Consider the following 20,339-nt stretch of genomic DNA (forward strand, 5'->3'; position numbering starts at 1 on the left):
ATGCTTCCCATCAAGTTTTATCTTGATCTCTCCACTCTAAGCCTTATCCAAGATTTCCAGTTTCCAGAATTTCTTTTTCCCCCTCCAACCCAGAAATATTAGTGCAGTTTGCAGTTAGATAAAATTAATTTATTTAGAATTTTCAGGAATTATTCTAGCTTTCCATTTGTGTCTCGTATGATGTGCTTGCCCTCCGAAATGATTTTAACTAAAACTACGTTATTTTAAACATATGTTACGGGTTACACCACAGTATTACATCAGACCATCTGTATTGGTCAACAAAGTGTTATTTTTGTATTGAGCACTATCGTCATATATTAGTCTACACATTAGAATTCCAATTAGTTTTCATGAATGAATTTTCTATGGGAAAGTTCTATGGGAAAGAAAGTGCCTGGGACTGAACCTGTCAGGGGAAATTATACACAGGGGGAATTCACCCGAATTTATATGCGAAATTCTTTTTAATTGTCTTCTTCTTGGACACAAATGAAAAACTAGAATAATTCCTGAAGATTCGAAATAAAATAATTTTATTTAAGTGCAAACTGCACAAATATTTCTATTGTCTGAGCAATAATGATTTTTTTTTTTAATTCTACCAGAAAAATACCTGAAAATTTTTAAATTAGATTTGATTTACGTTTGCTTTAAATGACTCGTTAGGTAATTTTTTGAGTTTATATTAAATTAATTCTATTTAATATTGAAATAATGGCTGAACAGTTTGTTATAACCGTAGTCGGAGGACTAACGGTTATTGGTTTAGTAAAAGTTACAACCATAGTTTATGGAAAAGTAAAACACACTGAAATCGCTGGAAGAACCAGAAAGTCAGAGCGTAATATTTCAAATTATCTTCATAGGAGACCCAAATTAGCCATTTTAGTAATAAAAATGAAAGAAGCCATCATCCTATAAAAGAAGAGGATTTGAATATGTTATCTGCAACACCCCCGGACCATTCAAATGAGATAATAAATTTGCTCAAAAAAGCAAGTCGGAGCTATAGCGTTTTCAAAATTGACAAGTTTATTATAATAGCTACGCACTTGCTTAAAAACTATAGCGCACTCGCCTAAAATGGTCATCGCGCAAAAAGAAAAAAATAGTAACACAAAATTTACATTATCTGAAACTAGAAAACATCTTAGCTGGCAAAAACACTAGTAATAACTATCGACAACTTTTTTGTAAAAGAGTAAAAATTCTACAAAATTTACTGAACTTAGAACTTGAAGTGGACTTAATTTGATAATACATGACACATAGTTGAATATGTACACTTGACTAGCGGCTTGATGCTGCTGAGTCGAGTACTTCTCAGTTATACTTCCAATCTACTGTTGACCATTTGTTGTTGAGATGGTTCTTAAAACAGTTTTGTGGTAGAAGTCCACTTCATTTAGCACCTTCAAAAGCATACACACATACTGCTGAATGTCTTTTCAAGTGTAAGGCTGATGTTAATATAAGAAACTAGCTGTTGGTGGAACACTTAGTTAGTGGGGGCGCTTCGTGCCCTCCCAAGCCCCCCTGTGCAAGTGAAACGTTACGTGCCATAAGAGTTAGGCGCCATTGTAGTTGTGTCACTGTGTCCCACCTTTGAATATATATATATATATATATATATATATATATATATATATATATATATATATATATATATATATATATATATATATATATATATATATATATATATATATATATATATATTAACTACGTAAAACTTGCGAATATACAACATTCTTTGCTGTCCCATTGTCTGTGCATATAAATAGATTGTCCGGTTCACCGACTCTTGAACAGCAAACATATAATTGTCCATGGGAAAACAATCCGTATTCAGACCTATACCGCATTTTTCTAATGATTGCCCTTCAGCTTTGTTGATGTTGATTGCTAATCGAATTTTCCCTGTGTCCCCGTCGTCATTTATATATCCCCCCTTTTCCCTTCCGGCGTCCCTGTTGTAGCTGGTTCCCTGTGTCCCGGTCGTCATTTGTGCCCCGGTGTCCCAGTCTGTAATGTCATTAAGTCTTCAATGGCTCTGGTGGTGCAGCCAGTTTAGGAAGTTTAACTTTTCCTGAGGCTTAACACATTTCCATTGTTTCTCTATTAAATTTCAAGGCCTTGCAATAGGGAAAAATTTTAGACATAGTCCCGATTTGAACACATCTACTCAAGCTATAATCATTGACTGGGCTCTACCTGAATGCCAGGCGATAATTTTGACGTTGCTTTTGTGATTCCTTGGCTCACTTTCTTTTGGAATTATCTCTTTGAGCCGCAATCCTATCTTCATGTTGTTCTTGTGATTTCTCGGCACGCTTTCTATTGGCATTATCTCTTTGAGCCGCAAGCCTGTTTTCACGTTGTTCTTGTGATTCCTCGGCATGATTTTTTTCCGTAATTTCTCTTTGAGCCTCAAGCCTGTTTTCACGTTGTTCTTGTGATTCCCTGGCATACTTTTGCGTTGCTCTCTTGGTTCCTCGACACCCCTTCGTTGACGTAAATTTATTCTAAAGCTCAGCAATTTCTATTAAACCTCAAACTTTTGTGTTTCTGTTTTAAGGTTTTCGAATTACTTTAATCCATTGTCAAAATGTATTAAAATATTTGTGCAATTACCAGTTTTTTATATTTAAACAATTTTTTCCTCGGCACAATTTTTTTTGGTAATTTCTCTTTGGTAATTTTTAGATTTTTTCTTTTTAGGTTTTTTTCTTTATTTAGTTTTTTTTAATTCTTTTTCTTTTTTATTTTTTTCTTTTCTTTTAGTTATTTAGCTTTATATATATATATATATATATATATATATATATATATATATATATATATATATATATATATATATATATATATATATATATATATATATATAGATATATATATATATATATATATATATATATATATATATATATATATATATATATATATATATATATATGTTTTCTTTTCTTTTTTAATTTTTTCTTTTTTTTGACATTGATTCTTTTTTATTTTTTTTTATGATATCTAATCCTCAGCAAATTATTTCCATGATTTGGGTATAATTGGGACTCCCACTTCTCCTGCCCACTGCATCCGCTCCAAGAAGTATCGCCTTCTGCCAATTCAATTAGAAAGAGCTAGATTCCCAATCAGATACCAGATTCCTCATGACTGAGGAATCATGAGGAGTCTCGAAGTTTCACAAGTCGATTTTCTTTGAAAAAACATATTGATTGAGGAGTCCCGAAGTTTCAAAAGTCGATTTTCTTTGAAAAAACATATTTCAAAAATAATTCTTTGCCTGGATGTCGGGATTGATTAATAATAGATTCTAGTATGTATTTTGCTGTGGTGTTCTTGCGCTGGGGTGGCCTCCCCTATGATCTCCTACCTTGTATGTTTTTTTTCTCTCGTATGTTTTTTTTGTCTTAGTTTTTTCTCTCTCCTTTTGGAATTATTAGTATGACGAGACGTTGTGTTTTTTTATGCATTTGTGCTGCCTCGGCCTTACGAGTTCTGCTCTCTGTTTGGGCAAAATACTGTTTTTGTATATTTTTAATTTGAATTATTAAATATTGATTGATTGATTGAACAAACTGTAGTAAGGAGCGACACGGCTCAATAGTAAACGGAACTCTAAAAAAAGAATTTTGATGCTAAAAGATACATCAAAAGAATCGTATTTTCATGCTGATTTTAAATATATAAGTTTCATCAAATTTAGTCTTTGTCGTCAAAAGTTAAGAGCCTGAGAAAATTTGCCTTATTTTGGAAAATAGGGGGAAATACCCACTAAAAGTCATAGAATCTTAACGAAAATCACACCATCGCATTCAACGTATCAGAGAAATGTATAGCGAAACCCCTCCGCAATCCCACGCTCTTTACGCTAAAGTTTAACTCTGTGCCACAATTCTACGTTTTAAAACAATTAAAAACTTTAACGTAAAGAGCGAGGGATTGCGGAGGGGACAACCCATTTCACATACGGAGTAATATCTGTTCGTTTTAAGTTTTAATGTCTCTCCTTACTTTCAGTTTAAAAAAAACTAGTTTTTTTTATTTAATAATACATGAGTCGAGTACCTCTCAGTTATATTTCCAGTCTTTTGTTGACCATTTATTGTTGAGATAGTTCTTAAAACAGTTTTGTGGTTTGTGGAGCATCGGTATCTTGCAGGTATTTGTTCCAGAGGTTGTTAACATGGCTGGTGAGAAAATGGGCGCGTTGCCGCTTTGAGTAGAAATACCTGGATAACTGTAAGTTTTATCCTCTTGATATAACTTAGTCCTGAGACGCCAGAGGAAAGAAATAATTAGGATAGACATCCACTTCATTTAATTACTTTAGCTGGATGCTCACATACTGCTGCAAGTCTTCTCAAATATGGAGTTCTATGTTAACTTTAAGGACAAGGATGACAGGACACCACTTCATTATTCTATTTATTCTGGAGCTGATGTTAATATAAGAACTAATTATAAAGAAAGTCCACTTCCCTTTGCAGCTTAGGTTGGCCGTCGACTGACTTACCCTGTTTCCGACGTTCAAATTATTTCTTCTTAGCATTCCACGTGTAATACGAAGGTACTTCAGTATACAGCAGTTTTTTTCAAAAAGAATTATTTTGACATAACGAAAAAAAAGCAGTTAACGATATATCCGGTTGATTCAGGGCTCTTTGTTTCACGTTGGATTCCAAAAATAAATACATTGACCATTCTGAAAATGTACAACTAAGTGAACAACAGCTGGACTTCGTTCAAGCGTTTTTTATTACACATCAGAAAATATAACTCATGTTTCCAAATGACGTCGTTTGGTGTCTAAATCGAAAATCAAGATCAACTTATGCCTACTTTCAAAGTAAAAGGGCAAATTTATCATTTAGGAGCAGGATTCCTTCTTCCATTCTCAGGTGAGAATCATAAATTTTTACAACTGTACTTCATCAGTGATAGCAATTCTGAATTGAATGCATGTTCTGAAATTTCTCCCGACGTTGAAAGGGCTATCGTTTCCCAATTGCAACATCTTTTCCACGAAAATAATGATTTAGTGCGCGTGTTCAAAACAGCAATCGATTGGATGCCTACTGATACGCATAAAATTATTATTTTCACTGACAAAACGCCTACTGGCAAAAATGTGCGTAGATACAACGCTCCAACTATCGACAAAGTGGCAATCGTTATGGTCGGTGATCAGTTTTTAACCTGAAAATCTATTTATATGCACAAACAATGGGACAGTGAAGAATGTTGTATATTCGCAAGTTTTATGTAGTTAATTTGTATTAACTATCTATCTATCTATCTATCTATCTATCTTTTTTTCTATATATAAAAATAAGTTGTATGTCCGTCTGTTACGCTTATATAAAAATAAGTTGTATGTATTTTTTTGTTCAGGGTTTGCATATGACTTCTGAAAAATAAAGAAGAAAAAGAAAACTGAAAAAAGAAAAAAAAGGATAAAAAACTAAAAAAATAAAAAGAAAAAAACAAAAAAAAGAAAAAAAACCTAAAAAGAAAAAAAATCTAAAAAAAACTAAAAAGCTAAAAAACTAAAAAAAAAAGAAAAAACTACAAAGAAAAATTAAAAAAAGGAAGAGAAAACATATATATATATATATAAATAAAAAAAGCGAAAAAACTAAAAAAGAAGAAAAAACTAAAAAAGAATACAAATTAAAAAAAGGAAGAAACTAAAAAAAAACTAATTAAAGAAAAAACCTGAAGAGAAAAAACTAAATAATGAAGAAAAAACTAAAAAAGAATACAAATTAAAAAAAAGGAAGAAACTAAAAAAAACTAAAAAAAACTAAAATAAGAGAAAAACTGAAAAAACATCAAAATCTGAAAAAAAGAAAAAACAAAAAAAGAAAAAAAATTAAAAAAGAAAAACTAAGACTAAAAAATCAAAAAACTAAAAAAAAAGAAAAAATAATAAAACAAAAATAAAAAATAGAAAAGAAACAACTAAAAAACTAAAAAAAGTAAAAAAATAAAAAAAAAATAAAAAAAGACAAAACTAAAGAAAAAGAAAGAAAAAATAAAAAACAAAAAAAACTAAAAAGAAACAAAATAAAAAAAGAAAAAAAGCCTTAGGATAATAACTATTCCAAAAAATTGAGGCTCTTTCAATTTTATTAAATTGTTTAAATTATTAAAAACTGGGAATTGCACAAATATTTCAATATATTTTGAAAAAAGAATAAAGTAATTCGAAAACTTTAAAACATATACCCAAAAGTTTGAGGTTTATTATAAATTGTTGAGCTTTAGCATGATTGGTACGTAAAGATTTTTCCAAGTGTCAATGTTAGAATGAACATTGACAAATTGAAAAACACTGAGAAAGATAGAATTTAACCAAAAAGCAAAAACAGGCTTGCGGTTCAAAGAGAAAGGGCCAGATTAGGAATGTGCAATTTACGTCAACGACGGCGTGTCAAGGCACTACCATAGCAACGCGAAACCAGACTTGCAGTTCACAGAGAAATTAAAAAAGGAGGTTTGTCGAGAAATCACAAGAGCAGCATGAAAACAGGCTTGCGGCTTTAAGAGAAAATGCCAAAAGAAAGCGTACCGAGGAATCACAAGAGCAACGTGAAAATTATCGCCTGGCATTCAGCTACAGCCCAGTCGATGATTATAGCTTGACTAGATGTGTTCAAATCGGGACTATGTCTAAAATTTGTCCCTATTACAAGGCCTTGGAATTTAATGGTGAAACAATGGGAATGTGGTTCGCCTCAGGAAAAGTTAAACTTCCTGAACTGGTTGCACCACCATAAGAATTTGCTTACTAGAACTACGTAAGCGTTTTTTATCAAACATCAGAAAATATAGCTCTTGTTTCCAAATGACGTCGTTTGGTGCCCAAATCGAACACCAAGATCAATTTATCCCTACTCTCAAAGTAAAAGGGCAAATTTATAGTAGAGCAGGGTCCCATCTACCATTCTCAGGTGAGAATCATAAATTTTTATAACTGTACTTCGTCAGTGATAGCGATTCAAAATTGAATGCACGTTGCGAAATTTCTCTTGACGTTGGCACCACACCAACAGTTAGTAAGAAATAATTATGATGGAAGTCCACTTCATGTAGCTGCTTTAGCTGGATGCCAACAGACTGTTGATTGTCTTCTCAAATATGTAGCCTATGTTAGCTCTAAAGACAAGGATGGCAGGACACCGCTGCATTATTCTATTTTTTCTTGAGCTGATGTTAATATAATAACTATTTATGAAGAAAGTCCGCTTCCCTTAGCAGTTCGAAAGGATGCACAGAGACTGTTGAATGTTTCTTATAGTCCGGTTCTGATGTCAATATAAGAACTAAATAAGAAGAAAGTCCACTTCCCTTAGCAGCTTCGAAAGGATGCACACAGCCTGTTGCATGTCTTTTAAAGTATGACGCTGATACTAATATGAGAAATAATAAAGATGGAAGTCCACTTCATTTTTCTTCTTTAGCTAGATGCCACCGCACTGTTGAAATTCTTTTCAAATATGGAGCCTAGGTTAACTCTAAGAACAAGGATGGCAAGACATCGCTTCATTATGCTATTTTTTCTGGAGCTGATGTTAATATAAGAACTAATTCTGAAGATAGTCCACTTCCTTTAGCAGCTTCGAAAGGATACATACATACTGTTGAATGTCTCTAAAAGTCTGGTGCTGACGTTAATATAAGAACTAATTATGATAGAAATCTACTTCTCTTAGTGGCTTCAAAAGGATACACACAGACTGCTGAATGTCTTTTACATTACAACACTGATGTAAATAAACTAATCAATTATGATGGAAGTCCTCTTCATTTAGTATATTTAGCTGGATGCTCACATACTGTTGAAAGTCTTCTAAAATATGGAGCCTATGTTAACTCTAAGGATAAGGATTACAGGACACTGCTTCATTATGCTATTACTTCTGGAGCTGATGTTAATATAAGAGCTAATTATGAAGAAAGTCCACTTCCCTAAGCAGTTTCGAAAGGATAAAAACAGACTGTTAAATGTCTCTTAAAGTCTGGTGCTTACGTTAATATAAGAACTAATTATGGTAGAAGTCCACTTCATTCAGTAACCTTGAAAGGATACGCACAGTCTGCTTAATATGACACTGATGTTAATATAAAAAATAATTATGATGAAAATCCACTTCATTTAGCGGCTTTAGCTTGATGCTCACATACTGTTGTAAGTCATTTCAAATATGGAGCCTATATTAACTCTATGGATAAGGACGGCAGGACAGCGTTTCATTATGCTATTTTTTCTGGAGCTGATGTTAATATAAGAACTAAATAAGAAGAGAGGCCACTTCCTTTAGCAGCTTCGAAAGGATATACGCAGACTGTTGAATGTCTTGTAAAGTATGACGATGATGTTAATATAAGAAATAATTAATCCACTTCATTTAGCTGCTATAGCGGGATGCTCACATACTGCTGAAAGTATTCTCAAATATGGAGCCCATCTCTAAGAATTGGAGCTCTAAGAAAGTCCACTTCTTTAGCTTGTTCGAAAGGATACACTCAGACTGTTGAATGTATTTTAAAGTCTGGTGCTGAAGTTACTATAAGAATTAATTATGGTAGAAATCCACTTCCCTTAGCAAGTTCAGAAGGATACGCACAGACTGCTGAATGTTTTTTAAGTATATTAATATACGAACTAATTATGTAGAATGTCAACTTCCTTTAACTGCTTCGAAAGTATACACACAGACTGTTGAATGTCTCTTAAAGTTGATGCTGACGGTCATATAAGAACTAAATATGGTAGAATTCCACTTCATTTAGCAGTTTTGAGAGGATACAAGAAATAATTATGATGGAAGCCCACTTCATTTAGCTACTTTATCTGGATGCTCACATACTGTTAAACTCTAAGGACAAGGATGCCTCACTTCATTAGGCTGCTTTATCTGGATTCTCAGATACTGTTCAAAGTGTTCTCAAATATGGACACTATGTTAACTCTAATGACAAGTGGATTACAGGACACCACTTCATTAAGCTATTTTTTCTGGAGTAGGCTTTTACCATAGTTAGTTTTTATATTAACATCAGCACCAGACTTTAAGAAACATTCAATAGCATGCGTGTATCCTTTCGAAGCTGCTAAAGGGAGTGGACTTTGTTCATACTTAGTTCTTATATTAACTTCAGCTCCAAAAAAATAGCATAATGAAGCACTGTCCTACCATACTTGCCCTTAGAGTTAATACAGGCTCCAAATTTGAGAAGACGTTCAGTCTCTGAGCATCCAGCTAAAGCCGCTAAATGAAGTGGACTTCCATCATAATTATTTCTTTAAGCATCAGTTTCATACTTTAAAAACATTCAACAGTCTGTGTGTATCCTTTTGAAGCTGCTAAATGAAGCGGATTTCTACAATAATTAGTTCTGATATTAACATCAGCACCACACTTTAAGAGACATTCAATAGTGTGCGTATATCCTTTCGAAGCTTATAAAGGAAGTGGACTTTCTTCCTAATTAGTTCTTATATTAAAATCAGCTCCAGAATAAATATCATTATGAAACGCTGTCCTGCCATCCTTGTCCTTAGATTTAACATAAGCTCCATATTTGAGAAGACATTCAACAATCTGTGAGCATCCAGCTAAAGCAGCGAAATGAAGTGGACCTCCATCATAATTATTTCTTAGATTAAAATTAGTGTCATACTTTAAAGATACACAACAGTCTGTGTGTATCGTATCGAATATACTAAATGAAGTGGACTTGTACCATAATTAGTTCTTATATTAAAGTCAGCACCAGACTTTAAGAAACTTTCAACAGTCTGTTTGTATTCTTTCGAAGTTGCTAAATTAAGGGGAGTTTTACCATAATTACTTCTTCTTAGTTAGGTTCTGCTTAGTTACACCATTGATTGGCTCCAGTTCTTTTTCTTGCCAGTCCTAATTCTAAAGGTGGTAAGGCTAGTTCTTTTCGTAGAATTTCAACTCTGCTATAGAAATTGCGTTGATATTACATAGTTATTTTTTTTGGTGTAAAAATACAAGTCAGTATTAGCATCATCTTAATTTTGTGTTACTGTTTTTTCTTATTCTTACGCGATGATTATTTTCAGTGAATGATTGACAATTTCTTATCAAGTGCCTAATTACTTTTATGCACTTTTGCACTATGAAATGGTTTTTTCTCCGAATTCCTTTTTCGAGCAAATTTATTATTTCAATCAAATATTCGCTTTGGATATCCGATAATTACTGCATATTCTTTTCTTTTGTAGGATGATGATTTCCTTCTGCCATTTTTCTTAGCAAAGTAGCTAATTTTGATCTCCTATGAAGATAATCTGAAATGGTTCTTCAGTTTGTCAATGTTCATTCTAACATTGACACTTGGAAAAATCTTTACTTGCCATGCATGCTAAAGCTCCAACAATTTATAATAAACCTCAAATTTTGGGTATCTGCTTTAAAGTTTTTTAATTACTTTAATCTATTTTCAAAATATATTGAAATATTTGGCCAATTCCCAGTTTTTTTTAGTTTTTTCCTTTTTTAGTTTTTTACCTTTTTTTTAGTTTTTTTTTTCTTTTTAGTTTTTTACCTTTTTTATTTTTTTTTACGTTTTTTCTTTTTAGGTTTTTTCTTTTTTAATTTTTTTGTTTTTTAGTTTTTTTTTTAGTTTTTTCTTTTTAGTTTTTTTAGTTTTTTTTTACCATTTTCTATTGTCAAAACATTTCGAAATATTTATGCAATTCCCAGTTTTTACATTTTAAGTTTCAGTTTTCTTTTTCTTCTTTATTTTTCAGACGTCATATGTCTGGCGTAACAGACATAGTGTAACAGACATAACAGACAGACAACTTATTTTTATATATATAGATACAGTTTCTATTTTTTTTTCTTTTTAGTTTTTTCTTTTCTTAGTTTTTTTTAAGTTTTTCTTTTTTTAGTTTCTCCTTTTTATTGATTTGTTTTCTTCAATTTGTCAATGTTCGTTCTAACATTGACACTTGAAAAAATCTTTACGTACCAAGCATGCTAAAGCTCCAACAATTTATAATAAACCTCAAGTTTTGGGTATCTGTTTTACGGTTTCCGAATTACTTTAGTCTATTGTCAAAATATATTGAAATATTTTTGCAATTCCCAGTTATTTTAGTTTTTTCTCTTTTTTGTTTTTTAGCTTTTTTACTTTTTTTCTTTTATTTTTTTTTATTTTTTTTACGTTTTTCTTTTTAGGTTTTTTCATTTTTTATTTTTTTAATTTTTTTTTTACGTTTTTCTTTTTAGGTTTTTTCATTTTTTTTATTTTTAGTTTTTTTTTAGTTTTTTCTTTTTATTTTTTTTAATTTTTTTACCATTTTCTATTGTCAAAATATTTCAAAATATTTATGCAATTCCCAGTTTTTACATTTTAAGTTTCAGTTTTCTTTTTCTTCTTTATTTTTCAGACGTCATATGTCTGGCGTAGCAGACAAAGTGTAACAGACATAACAGACAGACAACTTATTTTTATATATATAGATAATGCATTGCGTAGAAAACAACATTGGAGAAATATTCTTTTTGGAAGAGTCAGGAGTTACTGGTAAAACGTTTGTGATAAAATTGATTCTGTTATCAATTTGATCAAAAACGACATAGCGTTGGCAATTTCGTCGTCCGGAATAGCCATAAATTTGCTGCCTCGTGGAAGAACTGTTCATTCCACTATGAAGTTGCCTCTGAATTTGCATTCTACAGGAACTCCCACGTGCAATATTTCCAAACCATCTGGGATGGGTAAAGTATTGCAGCAATGAAAATTTATTATTTCGGATGATTGTATAATGGCACACAAAAAATCGCTCGAGGCTCTGGAGTAATCATTTCGAGATTTGTGAGAAAATTCGAAACCCTTTGGCAGCACATTATTATTGCTTGCGGGACATTTCAGGCAAACATTGCCTATAATACCTAGATAAACCCCTGCGGACGAAATGAATGCTTGCCTGAAAAATTCTAATTTATGGGCAAATGTTAAGAAATGTAAATTAACTATAAATATGCGTGTCCGATTGCAAAACGATAACTCTGGTGAAAACCTTTTAAGATAAATTGCTGGCAATCGGAAACGGAAAGCTCCCAATAGACTCAATTTCAGGACGTATACAACTGCCTGCTGAATTCTGTAATTTAGTGACGTCCAAAAATGAATTGGTTGAAAAGATATTTCCAAGTATTATAAGCAATTGTAAAAATCATAAATGGCTATGACGACCCGGACACAGGGACACAACTACAACGGGGACGCCGGGGGGCACAGGGGGATATATATCTATCTATCTTCTATATATATAAAAATAAGTTGTTTGTCTGTCTGTCGACTGACGTCATGTTTGTGTGTCGACTGACGTCATGTTTGTCGACTGACGTCATTATAAGGATTGAGCTGTATGTCGTCATGAAGTTGTTTGTCGTCTGACGTCATGTTTGTCGACTAGCGAAACTACAGACCGGGACACCGGGACACAAATGACGTGTTATGTCTGTTATAACGTAATAGAGGCAACAATCTTGACAGGACCTTTTGAGGGTGAGGCTTTTCTTATTCCACGCATTCTCATGATTCCAATGGATCTGCCTTTTCAACCTAAAAGATTGCAATTCCCAATTTGATTAGCATATTTAGTTTTCAGTCCAGAACCACTAAAGCAATTATGTAAATATCAAAAATATTTATGTTGTCTGAGTAATAATTTTTAGTTTTTGTTTCAAAATAGAAAATTACCTGACAATTTTAGAATTATATCTATCTATATATATAAAAATAAGTTGTCTGTCTGTGGATCAGGTGACGTCATGTTTCTGTGTCGACTAGCGTCATGAAGTTAGTTGTCGTAATTTTTGCTATGACGGTGACGTCATTAAAGATATTTAAGACATATATGTTCACGTAGAAATCTATTAATGTTTAAGTTTAAAATGACTGATGAACTTACAATGGCAAAAGCCGATGAACATGCTCAAAGAGTCTATGCCAAAAAACTTGCTGCTGATAGAGAAAGTCAGAAAAGAAAGAGTGCCGAGGAATCAAAAGAACAGCAAGGAAACAGGCTTGAGGCTAAAGAACGCAATACCGCGCAGTTAGATTAAGATCCACCTGGACAGCGAGAGTCAAAACATATCAAAACTGAAAATTATAGCGATGATGATTGGGTTTGGGATCTTGACTTGGATAAGGTCATCAATGCCTACCAGATTTTAGTTAAAAAAACAAAGGTTCGGCGATATGTATTTCATAGTGAAACTGAAAAATAAAGAAGAAAAAGAAAACTGAAAAAAGAAAAAATGTAAAAAACTAAAAAATACTAAAAAGAAAAAACACTCAAAGAGAAATTACAGACCGGGACACAAATGACGACCGGGACAGAGGGAATATAAATAACGACCAGGACACTTAAAGAGAAATTACAGACTGGGATACCGGGACACAATTGACGACCGGGACACAGGCAATATAAATGACGACCAGGACACAGGTATTTAAGAATATCGTTCAAAGACAAATTTTTAATTGTAAGAAGACCGCTGAAAGAGAAATTTCTAATTGTAAAATGACTGAAGAACCTACAATGGCAACACCCGAGGAAGCTGCTCAAAACGAATGTATTCAAGCCGAAGTAGCTGAGTTGGTAAAGCGTTATGTTTCAGGTTCTAGGTCCGAGAGGCTCCAGGTTTGAACCTTGGCTTTAGCATTAATACAAAAGAAGAAAAAAACTAAAAAAGGTAAAAACTACAAAAAAACTAAAAAGAAAATATATATATATATATATATATTTATATATATCATCTTTTCCACAAAAATAATAATTTAGTGCTTCTGTTTAAAAACAGCAATCGAATTGATGCCTCCTGATACGCAACTATCAACAAAGTGGCAATCGTTGTGGTCGGTGATCAGTTCTTACCCCCTGTGTCCCGGTCGTCTTTGTGTCCCGGTGTCCCAGTTTGTAATTTCTCTTTGAGTGTCCCGGTCGTCATTTATATTCCCTGTGTCCCGGTGTCCCGGTCGTCATTTGTGTCCCGGTGTCCCGGTCTGTAATTTCTATTCGAACAATCCCTGTGTCCCGGTCGTCATTTATATATCCCGCCTGTGCCCCCGGTGTCCCCGTTGTAGTTGTGTCCCTGTGTCCCGGTCGTGATTTGTGTCCGGGTGTCCCAGTCTGTAATTTCTCTTTGAGGTTCCCGGTCGTCACTTATATTCCCTCTGTCTCGGTCGTCATTTGTGTCCCGGTCTGTAATTTCTCTTTGAGTGTTTTTTCTTTTTAGTTTTTTTTTAGTTTTTTACCTTTTTTCTTTTTTCAGTTTTCTTTTTCTTCTTTATTTTTCAGCGTCACTATGAAGTACATATCGACGAACCTTTGTTTTTTTAACTTAAATCTGGTAGGCATTGATGACCTTATCCAAGTCAAAATCCCAAACCCAATCATCATCGCTATCATATATTAATGGTTATTGGGACTTTTACAGACGTTTTCAGGGGGATTTTTCACGTTAAAAGGGGGTCAGGGAAGGGGGTAACGTGGGAACTTTTTCTATAGAGGAATTTATCATAAAAGAAGAAAATCTTCATGAAGGGGCCGCAGGATTTTCAAGCATTATTTAAAAAAAAAAAAACAATGAGAGAATAAATTAAGTATTTTTTATGTGGAGGTAAGGAGCAGCATTAGAACCAAAAATAAACAGAAACTATTGCGTATATAAGGGAGTTCGTCTCCTCCTCAATACCTCACTCTTTACGCTAAAGTATTTTTTAGCAATTTCAACTATTTATGCTACGGCCTTTGTGATCCATGGGTCATTATCTAAGAATTGGGACCAAATTGAACCTGTAGTGTAAGGAGCAATATATTGACCAGACGGAGAGCCCCTTCTTATACGAGGTAAAAATATACAAATGCAAAATTTTGCTACGTAAGTTAATTTGTAAGTTACGTATATTTATTACTAATAAAAAAAAAACTATGAGAAAGCCATTTAGCCCAAAAAAAAATAATTAATTTACAAATTTTATTTTAGTTATTCATGTGTGGTGAGCCAAAATCAAAACATGTAATAATTAAAAAACATTCATAAAAAATAAAAAAACAAGTTTTTCAACTGCTTGCTCTTTACGCTAAGGTTTCTTTTTGTTTTAAAAAGTAGAGTTGTGAGAAATAGTCTAACTTTGGCATAAAGAGCCAGGCGTTGACGAGGGGACAACCCTTTTCATATATGGAATAATTTCTGTTTGTTTTAAGTTTTAATGTCGCTCCTTACTTGCAGTTGAAAAACTTGTTTTTTTTTTATTTAATTATAAATTGAACTGACGGTTTTTCCTAATTTTTCGTTACGTGCCATATTGGTTACGTGCCATTTTAGTTGTGTCTCTGTGTCCCACCTGTGAATATAGATAGATTTATATATATACTAGCTGTTGGGGTGGCGCTTCGCGCCACCCCAACACCTAGTTGGTGGGGGCGTTTCGCACCCCCCCCCCCCAAGCCCCCCCGCGCGCGTAAGTCGTTACGCGCCATATTAGTTACGCGCTATTGTAGTTGTGTCCCTATGTCCCACCTGTGAATATAGATATATATATATATATATATATATATATATATATATATATATATATATATATATATATATATATATATATATATATATATATATATATATATATATATATATATATATATATATATATATATATATATATATATATATATGTTTTTAACTACGTAAAACTTGCGAATATACAACATTCTTTGCTGTCCCATTGTCTGTGCATATAAATAGATTGTCAGGTTTACCGACTCTTGAACATGCAACATATAATGGTCCATGGGAAAACAATCCGTATTCAGATCTATACCTCATGATTCTAATGATTGCCCTTGAGCTTTGTTGATGGTGATTGTTAATCGACCATTCCCTGAGACGCCATCGTCATTTATATATCCATCGTATTTTATATATTTTTTTCTTATTAGTTTTTTTGTAGTTTTTACCTTTTTTTTTAGTTTTTTTTACTTATGTCCTGGTCGTCATTTATACTCCCTTTGTCCCGGTGCTTTGTTGATTGCTAATCAAACATTCCTTTTGTCCCGGTCGCTTTCTCTTTGAGTGTCGTCATTTATTTAGATTGTCAGGTTTACCGACTCTTGAACATGCAACATATAATTGTCCTTGGGAAAAACAATCCATATTCAGATCTATACCTCATGATTCTAATGATTGCCCTTGAGCTTTGTTGATGGTGATTGCTAATTGAACATTCCCTGTGTCCCGGTCGTCATTTATATTCCCAGTATCCCGGTCGTTGTAGTTGTGTCCCTGCGTCCCGGTCGTCATTTATATTCCCTGTGTCCCGGTCGTCATCCCGGTAGTTTTCTTTTTCTCCTTTATTTTCCAGTTTTTTTCCTTTTTTTTTTTTTCTTTTTTAGTTCTTTTAGTTTTTACCTTTTTTAGTTTTTTTTTAGTTTTTTAGATGAAAATTTTTTTTAGTTTTTTTTCTTTTTTTCTTTTTAGTTTTTTATTGGTTTTTACCTTTTTTTTAGCTTTTTCAGTTTTTTTCGTTTTTTCTTTTTACTTTTTTAGTTTTTATCTTTTTTATTTTTTTTTATTTTATTAATTTTATTAGTTTTCTTTTTCTCTTCTATTTTTCAGTTTTTTCCTTTTTTTTAAGTTTTTTTTTTAGTTTTTAGTTTAGGTTTTTTTTTAGTTTTTAGTTTTTTAGTTTTTTTAGTTTTTTTAGTTTTTTAGCTTTTTTATTTTTTTTATTAGTTTTTAGTTTTTTTTTGTAGTTTTCCTTGTGTCCCGGTCGCTTTCTCTTTGAGTGTCGTCATTTATTTGGATTGTCAGGTTTACCGACTCTTGAACATGCAACATATAATTGTCCATGGGAAAAACAATCCATATTCAGATCTATACCTCATGATTCTAATGATTGCCCTTGAGCTCTGTTGATGGTGATTGCTAATTGAACATTCCCTGTGTCCCGGTCGTCATTTATATTCCCAGTATCCCGGTCGTCATTTGTGTCCCAGTGTTCCCCTTTTAGTTTCTTTTTATTGGTTTTGACCTTTTTTTAGGTTTTTTAGTTTTTTTCTTTTTTCTTTTTAGTTTTTTTTTGAAGTTTTTATCTTTTTAGTTTTTTTATTTTTATTTATATTTTTTTAGTTTTCTTTTTCTCCTTTATTTTTCAGTTTTTTTGCTTTTTTTAGTTTTTTTTTCTTTTTTAGTTCTTTTAGTTTTTACCTTTTTTAGTTTTTTTTAGTTTTTAGATGAAAATTTTTTTTAGTTTTTTTCCTTTTTTTCTTTTTAGTTTTTTATTGGTTTTTACCCTTTTTTTTATCTTTTTTAGTTTTTTTCGTTTTTTCTTTTTACTTTTTTTTTAGTTTTTATCTTTTTTATTTTTTTTTAATTTTTATTCTTAATTTTATTAGTGTTCTTTTTCTCTTCTATTTTTCAGTTTTTTCCTTTTTTTAAGCTTTTTTTTTAGTTTTGAGTTTTTTTAGTTTTTTTTCCTTTTTTTCTTTTTAGTTTTTTATTGTTTTTTACCTTTTTTTTAGCTTTTTTAGTTTTTTTTCGTTTTTTCTTTTTACTTTTTTTTTTAGTTTTTATCTTTTTTATTTTTTTTATTTTATTCTTAATTTTATTAGTTTTCTTTTTCTCTTCTATTTTTCAGTTTTTTCCTTTTTTTTAAGTTTTTTTTTTAGTTTTTAGTTTTTTTAGTTTTTTAGTTTTTTTAGTTTTTTTAGTTTTTTTAGTTTTTTAGCTTTTTTATTTTTTTTATTAGTTTTTAGTTTTTTTTGTAGTTTTTGCCTTTTTTTAGTTTTTTTTTTAGTTTTTAGTTTTTTACCTTTTTTAGCCTAACCAGGATTTGAACCTGGGACGTCACCTGATCCACAGATCCACAGACAACTTATTTTTATATAGATATATATATATATATATATATATATATATATATATATATATATATATATATATATATATATATATATATATATATATATATATATATATATATATATATATATATATATATATATATATATATATATATGTGTGTGTGTGTGTTTTTAACTACGTAAAACTTGGGAATATACAACATTCTTCGCTGTCCCATTGTCTGTGCATATAAATTTTTTGTCAGGTTTACGGACTCTTCAACATGCAACATTGAGAAAACAATCCGTATTCAGATCTATACCGCATTTTTCTAATTATTGTTCTTGAGCTTTGTTGATGGTGATTGCTAATCGAATATCCCCGTCGTCATTACTATATCCCCCCTGTACCCTTCCAGCGTTCCCGTTGTAGTTGTGTCCCGGTGTCCTGGTCGTCATTTGTGTCCCAGATTCTCAGTTTGTAATTTCTCTTTGAGTTTCCCGGTCGTCATTTATATTTCCTGTGTCCCGGTTGTCATTTGTGTCCCGGTGTCCCGGTCTGTAATTTCTCTTTGAGTGTCCCGGTCTGTAATTTCTCTTTGAGTGTCCCGGTCGTCATTTGTATTCCTTGTTTCCTGGTGTCCCGGTCGTCATTTGTGTCCCTGTGTCCCAGTCTCTAACGTCATAAGGTCTTCAATGGCTCTAGTGGTGCAACCAGTTTTCCCGGTGTCCCGGTCGTCATTTGTGTCCCGCTGTCCCAATCTGTAAAGTCATAAGGTCTTCATTGGCTCTGGTGGTGCAGCAAGCTGAGGAATTTTAACTTTTCCTGAAGCGCAATACATTCCCATCGTGTTTCCATTAAATTTCAAGGCCTTGCAATAAGGACAAATTTTAGACATAGTCCCGATTTGAACACATCTACTCAAGCCTTAATCATCGACTGGACTGTATCTGAATGCCAAGCGATAATTTTCAGTTTGCTCTTGTGATTCCTCGGCACGCTTTTGTTTGGTAATTTTTCTTTGAGACGCAAGCCTGTTTTCACGCTGTTGTTGTGATTCCTCGGCACGCTTTCTTTTCTTACTTCCTCTATTAGCCGCAAGCCTTTTGGCATTAACTCTTTGAGCAGCTTCCTCGGCTGTTTTTTCTGCCATTGTAGGATTCGTGTCTTGGTGTCCCAGTCTGTAACGTCATAAAGTCTTCAATGGCTCTGGCGGTGCAGCCAGTTGAGGAAGTCTAACTTTTCCTGAGGCGCGACATATTCCCATTGTTTCACCATTAAATTTCAAGGCTTTGCAATAGGGACAAATTTTAGAAATAGTCCCGATTTGAAGACATCTACTCAAGCTATAATCATCGACTGGGCTGTACCTGAATGCCAGGCAATAATTTTCAGGTTGCTCTTGTGATTCTTCGGCACGCTTTCTTTTCGTAATTTCTCTGTGAGACACAGGCCTGTTTTCACGCTGTTGTTGTGATTCCTCGGCACGCTTTCTTTTCTTACTTTCTCTATTAGCCGCAAGCCTTTTAAGATTAACTCTTTGAGCAGCTTCTTCGGCTCTTTCTTCTGCCATTGTAGGATTTATAATAAATTTTCTCTTTGAATTAACTCTTTGAGCAGCTTCCTCGGCTCGCTTTCTTTTAGTAGTTTCTCTTTGTGACGCAAGCCTGTTTTCACGCTGTTGCTGCATGACTTCATAATGCTCAATCCTTATAATGACGTCAATCGACAAACATGACGTCAGTCAACAGACAAGCAACATATTTTTATATATATAGATAGATAAATAGATAGCAGAAGATGGATAGATATAGATTTTCAGAGATATTTAGGGATGGTGACGTCATTATTCCTGTACTTGCATGATGTGCATGCCCTCCGAAATGATTTTAATTAAAACTGCCTCATTTGAAACGTATGTTACGGGTTATATCATAGTAATACTATGGTGTAACCGTAACTAGAAATATTTTTGCAGTTTGCAGTTAAATAAAATTATTTTATTTAGAATTTTCAGGAATTATTCTAGTTTTTTTCTGTACCTTAAATGATACTATAAACACTGTTTTCATTTGTGTCCAAGAATTGGGACATAATTCAAACTTTAGCCTAGAGAGTAAGATGTTGGGGGGGGGCAATCCCCTTCATACACATAATAATTTCTGTTCGTTTTAAGTTTTAAAATTGCTCCTTACTTTCAGTTGAAAAATAACTAGTTTTGAAAAAAATTGATCAGAAATTAATTCGGGGAAAAAATTAATTCAGAAATTAATGTGGGGGGGGGGGGGGCACAAAGCGCAAAACCAACAGATAGTTAAGTTATAAATAAAATAATTTCATTTAACTGCAAACCGCATAAATATTTCTAGTGTCTGAGTAATAATTAAAATTTTTTAAATCAAACCAGAAAAATGCCTG

At 32.6% G+C, this 20,339-nt stretch overlaps 2 protein-coding genes across 2 annotated transcripts; one reads left to right on the forward strand and one right to left on the reverse strand.

Annotated features, from left to right (window-relative positions):
• The first annotated feature begins 717 nt into the window (after positions 1-717).
• LOC136032352 (26S proteasome non-ATPase regulatory subunit 10-like) lies at positions 718-7,999 on the forward strand. Its single transcript, XM_065712674.1, has 2 exons — positions 718-844; positions 7,740-7,999. The coding sequence occupies exons 1-2, from the start codon at positions 718-720 to the stop codon at positions 7,997-7,999; spliced, it is 387 nt and encodes a 128-aa protein (XP_065568746.1).
• A 1,516-nt stretch (positions 8,000-9,515) lies between these two features.
• On the reverse strand, positions 9,516-11,740 carry LOC136032353 (uncharacterized). Its single transcript, XM_065712675.1, has 2 exons — positions 11,553-11,740; positions 9,516-9,687 (listed from the first exon to the last, which is right to left on the reverse strand). Exons 1-2 carry the CDS (start codon positions 11,738-11,740, stop codon positions 9,516-9,518), a joined length of 360 nt encoding a protein of 119 aa, XP_065568747.1.
• Between the last annotated feature and the right edge of the window lie 8,599 nt (positions 11,741-20,339).

The sequence above is a fragment of the Artemia franciscana genome, chromosome 10 (genome assembly GCF_032884065.1).
Source record: "Artemia franciscana chromosome 10, ASM3288406v1, whole genome shotgun sequence".
Taxonomy (NCBI): Eukaryota; Metazoa; Arthropoda; class Branchiopoda; order Anostraca; family Artemiidae; genus Artemia; species Artemia franciscana.

Excerpts from the sequence above, each read along its gene's own strand:
- LOC136032352 (XM_065712674.1), top strand. The coding sequence starts at position 718 with ATGGCTGAACAGTTTGTTATAACCGTAGTCGGAGGACTAACGGTTATT. Across the intron at positions 845-7,739 it reads AAGAACCAGAAAGTCAGAGC|TGGCTTCAAAAGGATACACA; the intron begins GTAATATTTCAA and ends TACTTCTCTTAG.
- LOC136032353 (XM_065712675.1), bottom strand. The coding sequence starts at position 11,740 with ATGCAAATTCAGAGGCAACTTCATAGTGGAATGAACAGTTCTTCCACG. Across the intron at positions 9,688-11,552 it reads AAAAAGAATATTTCTCCAAT|AAATAATTATGATGGAGGTC; the intron begins GTTGTTTTCTAC and ends TTTTAATCTAAG.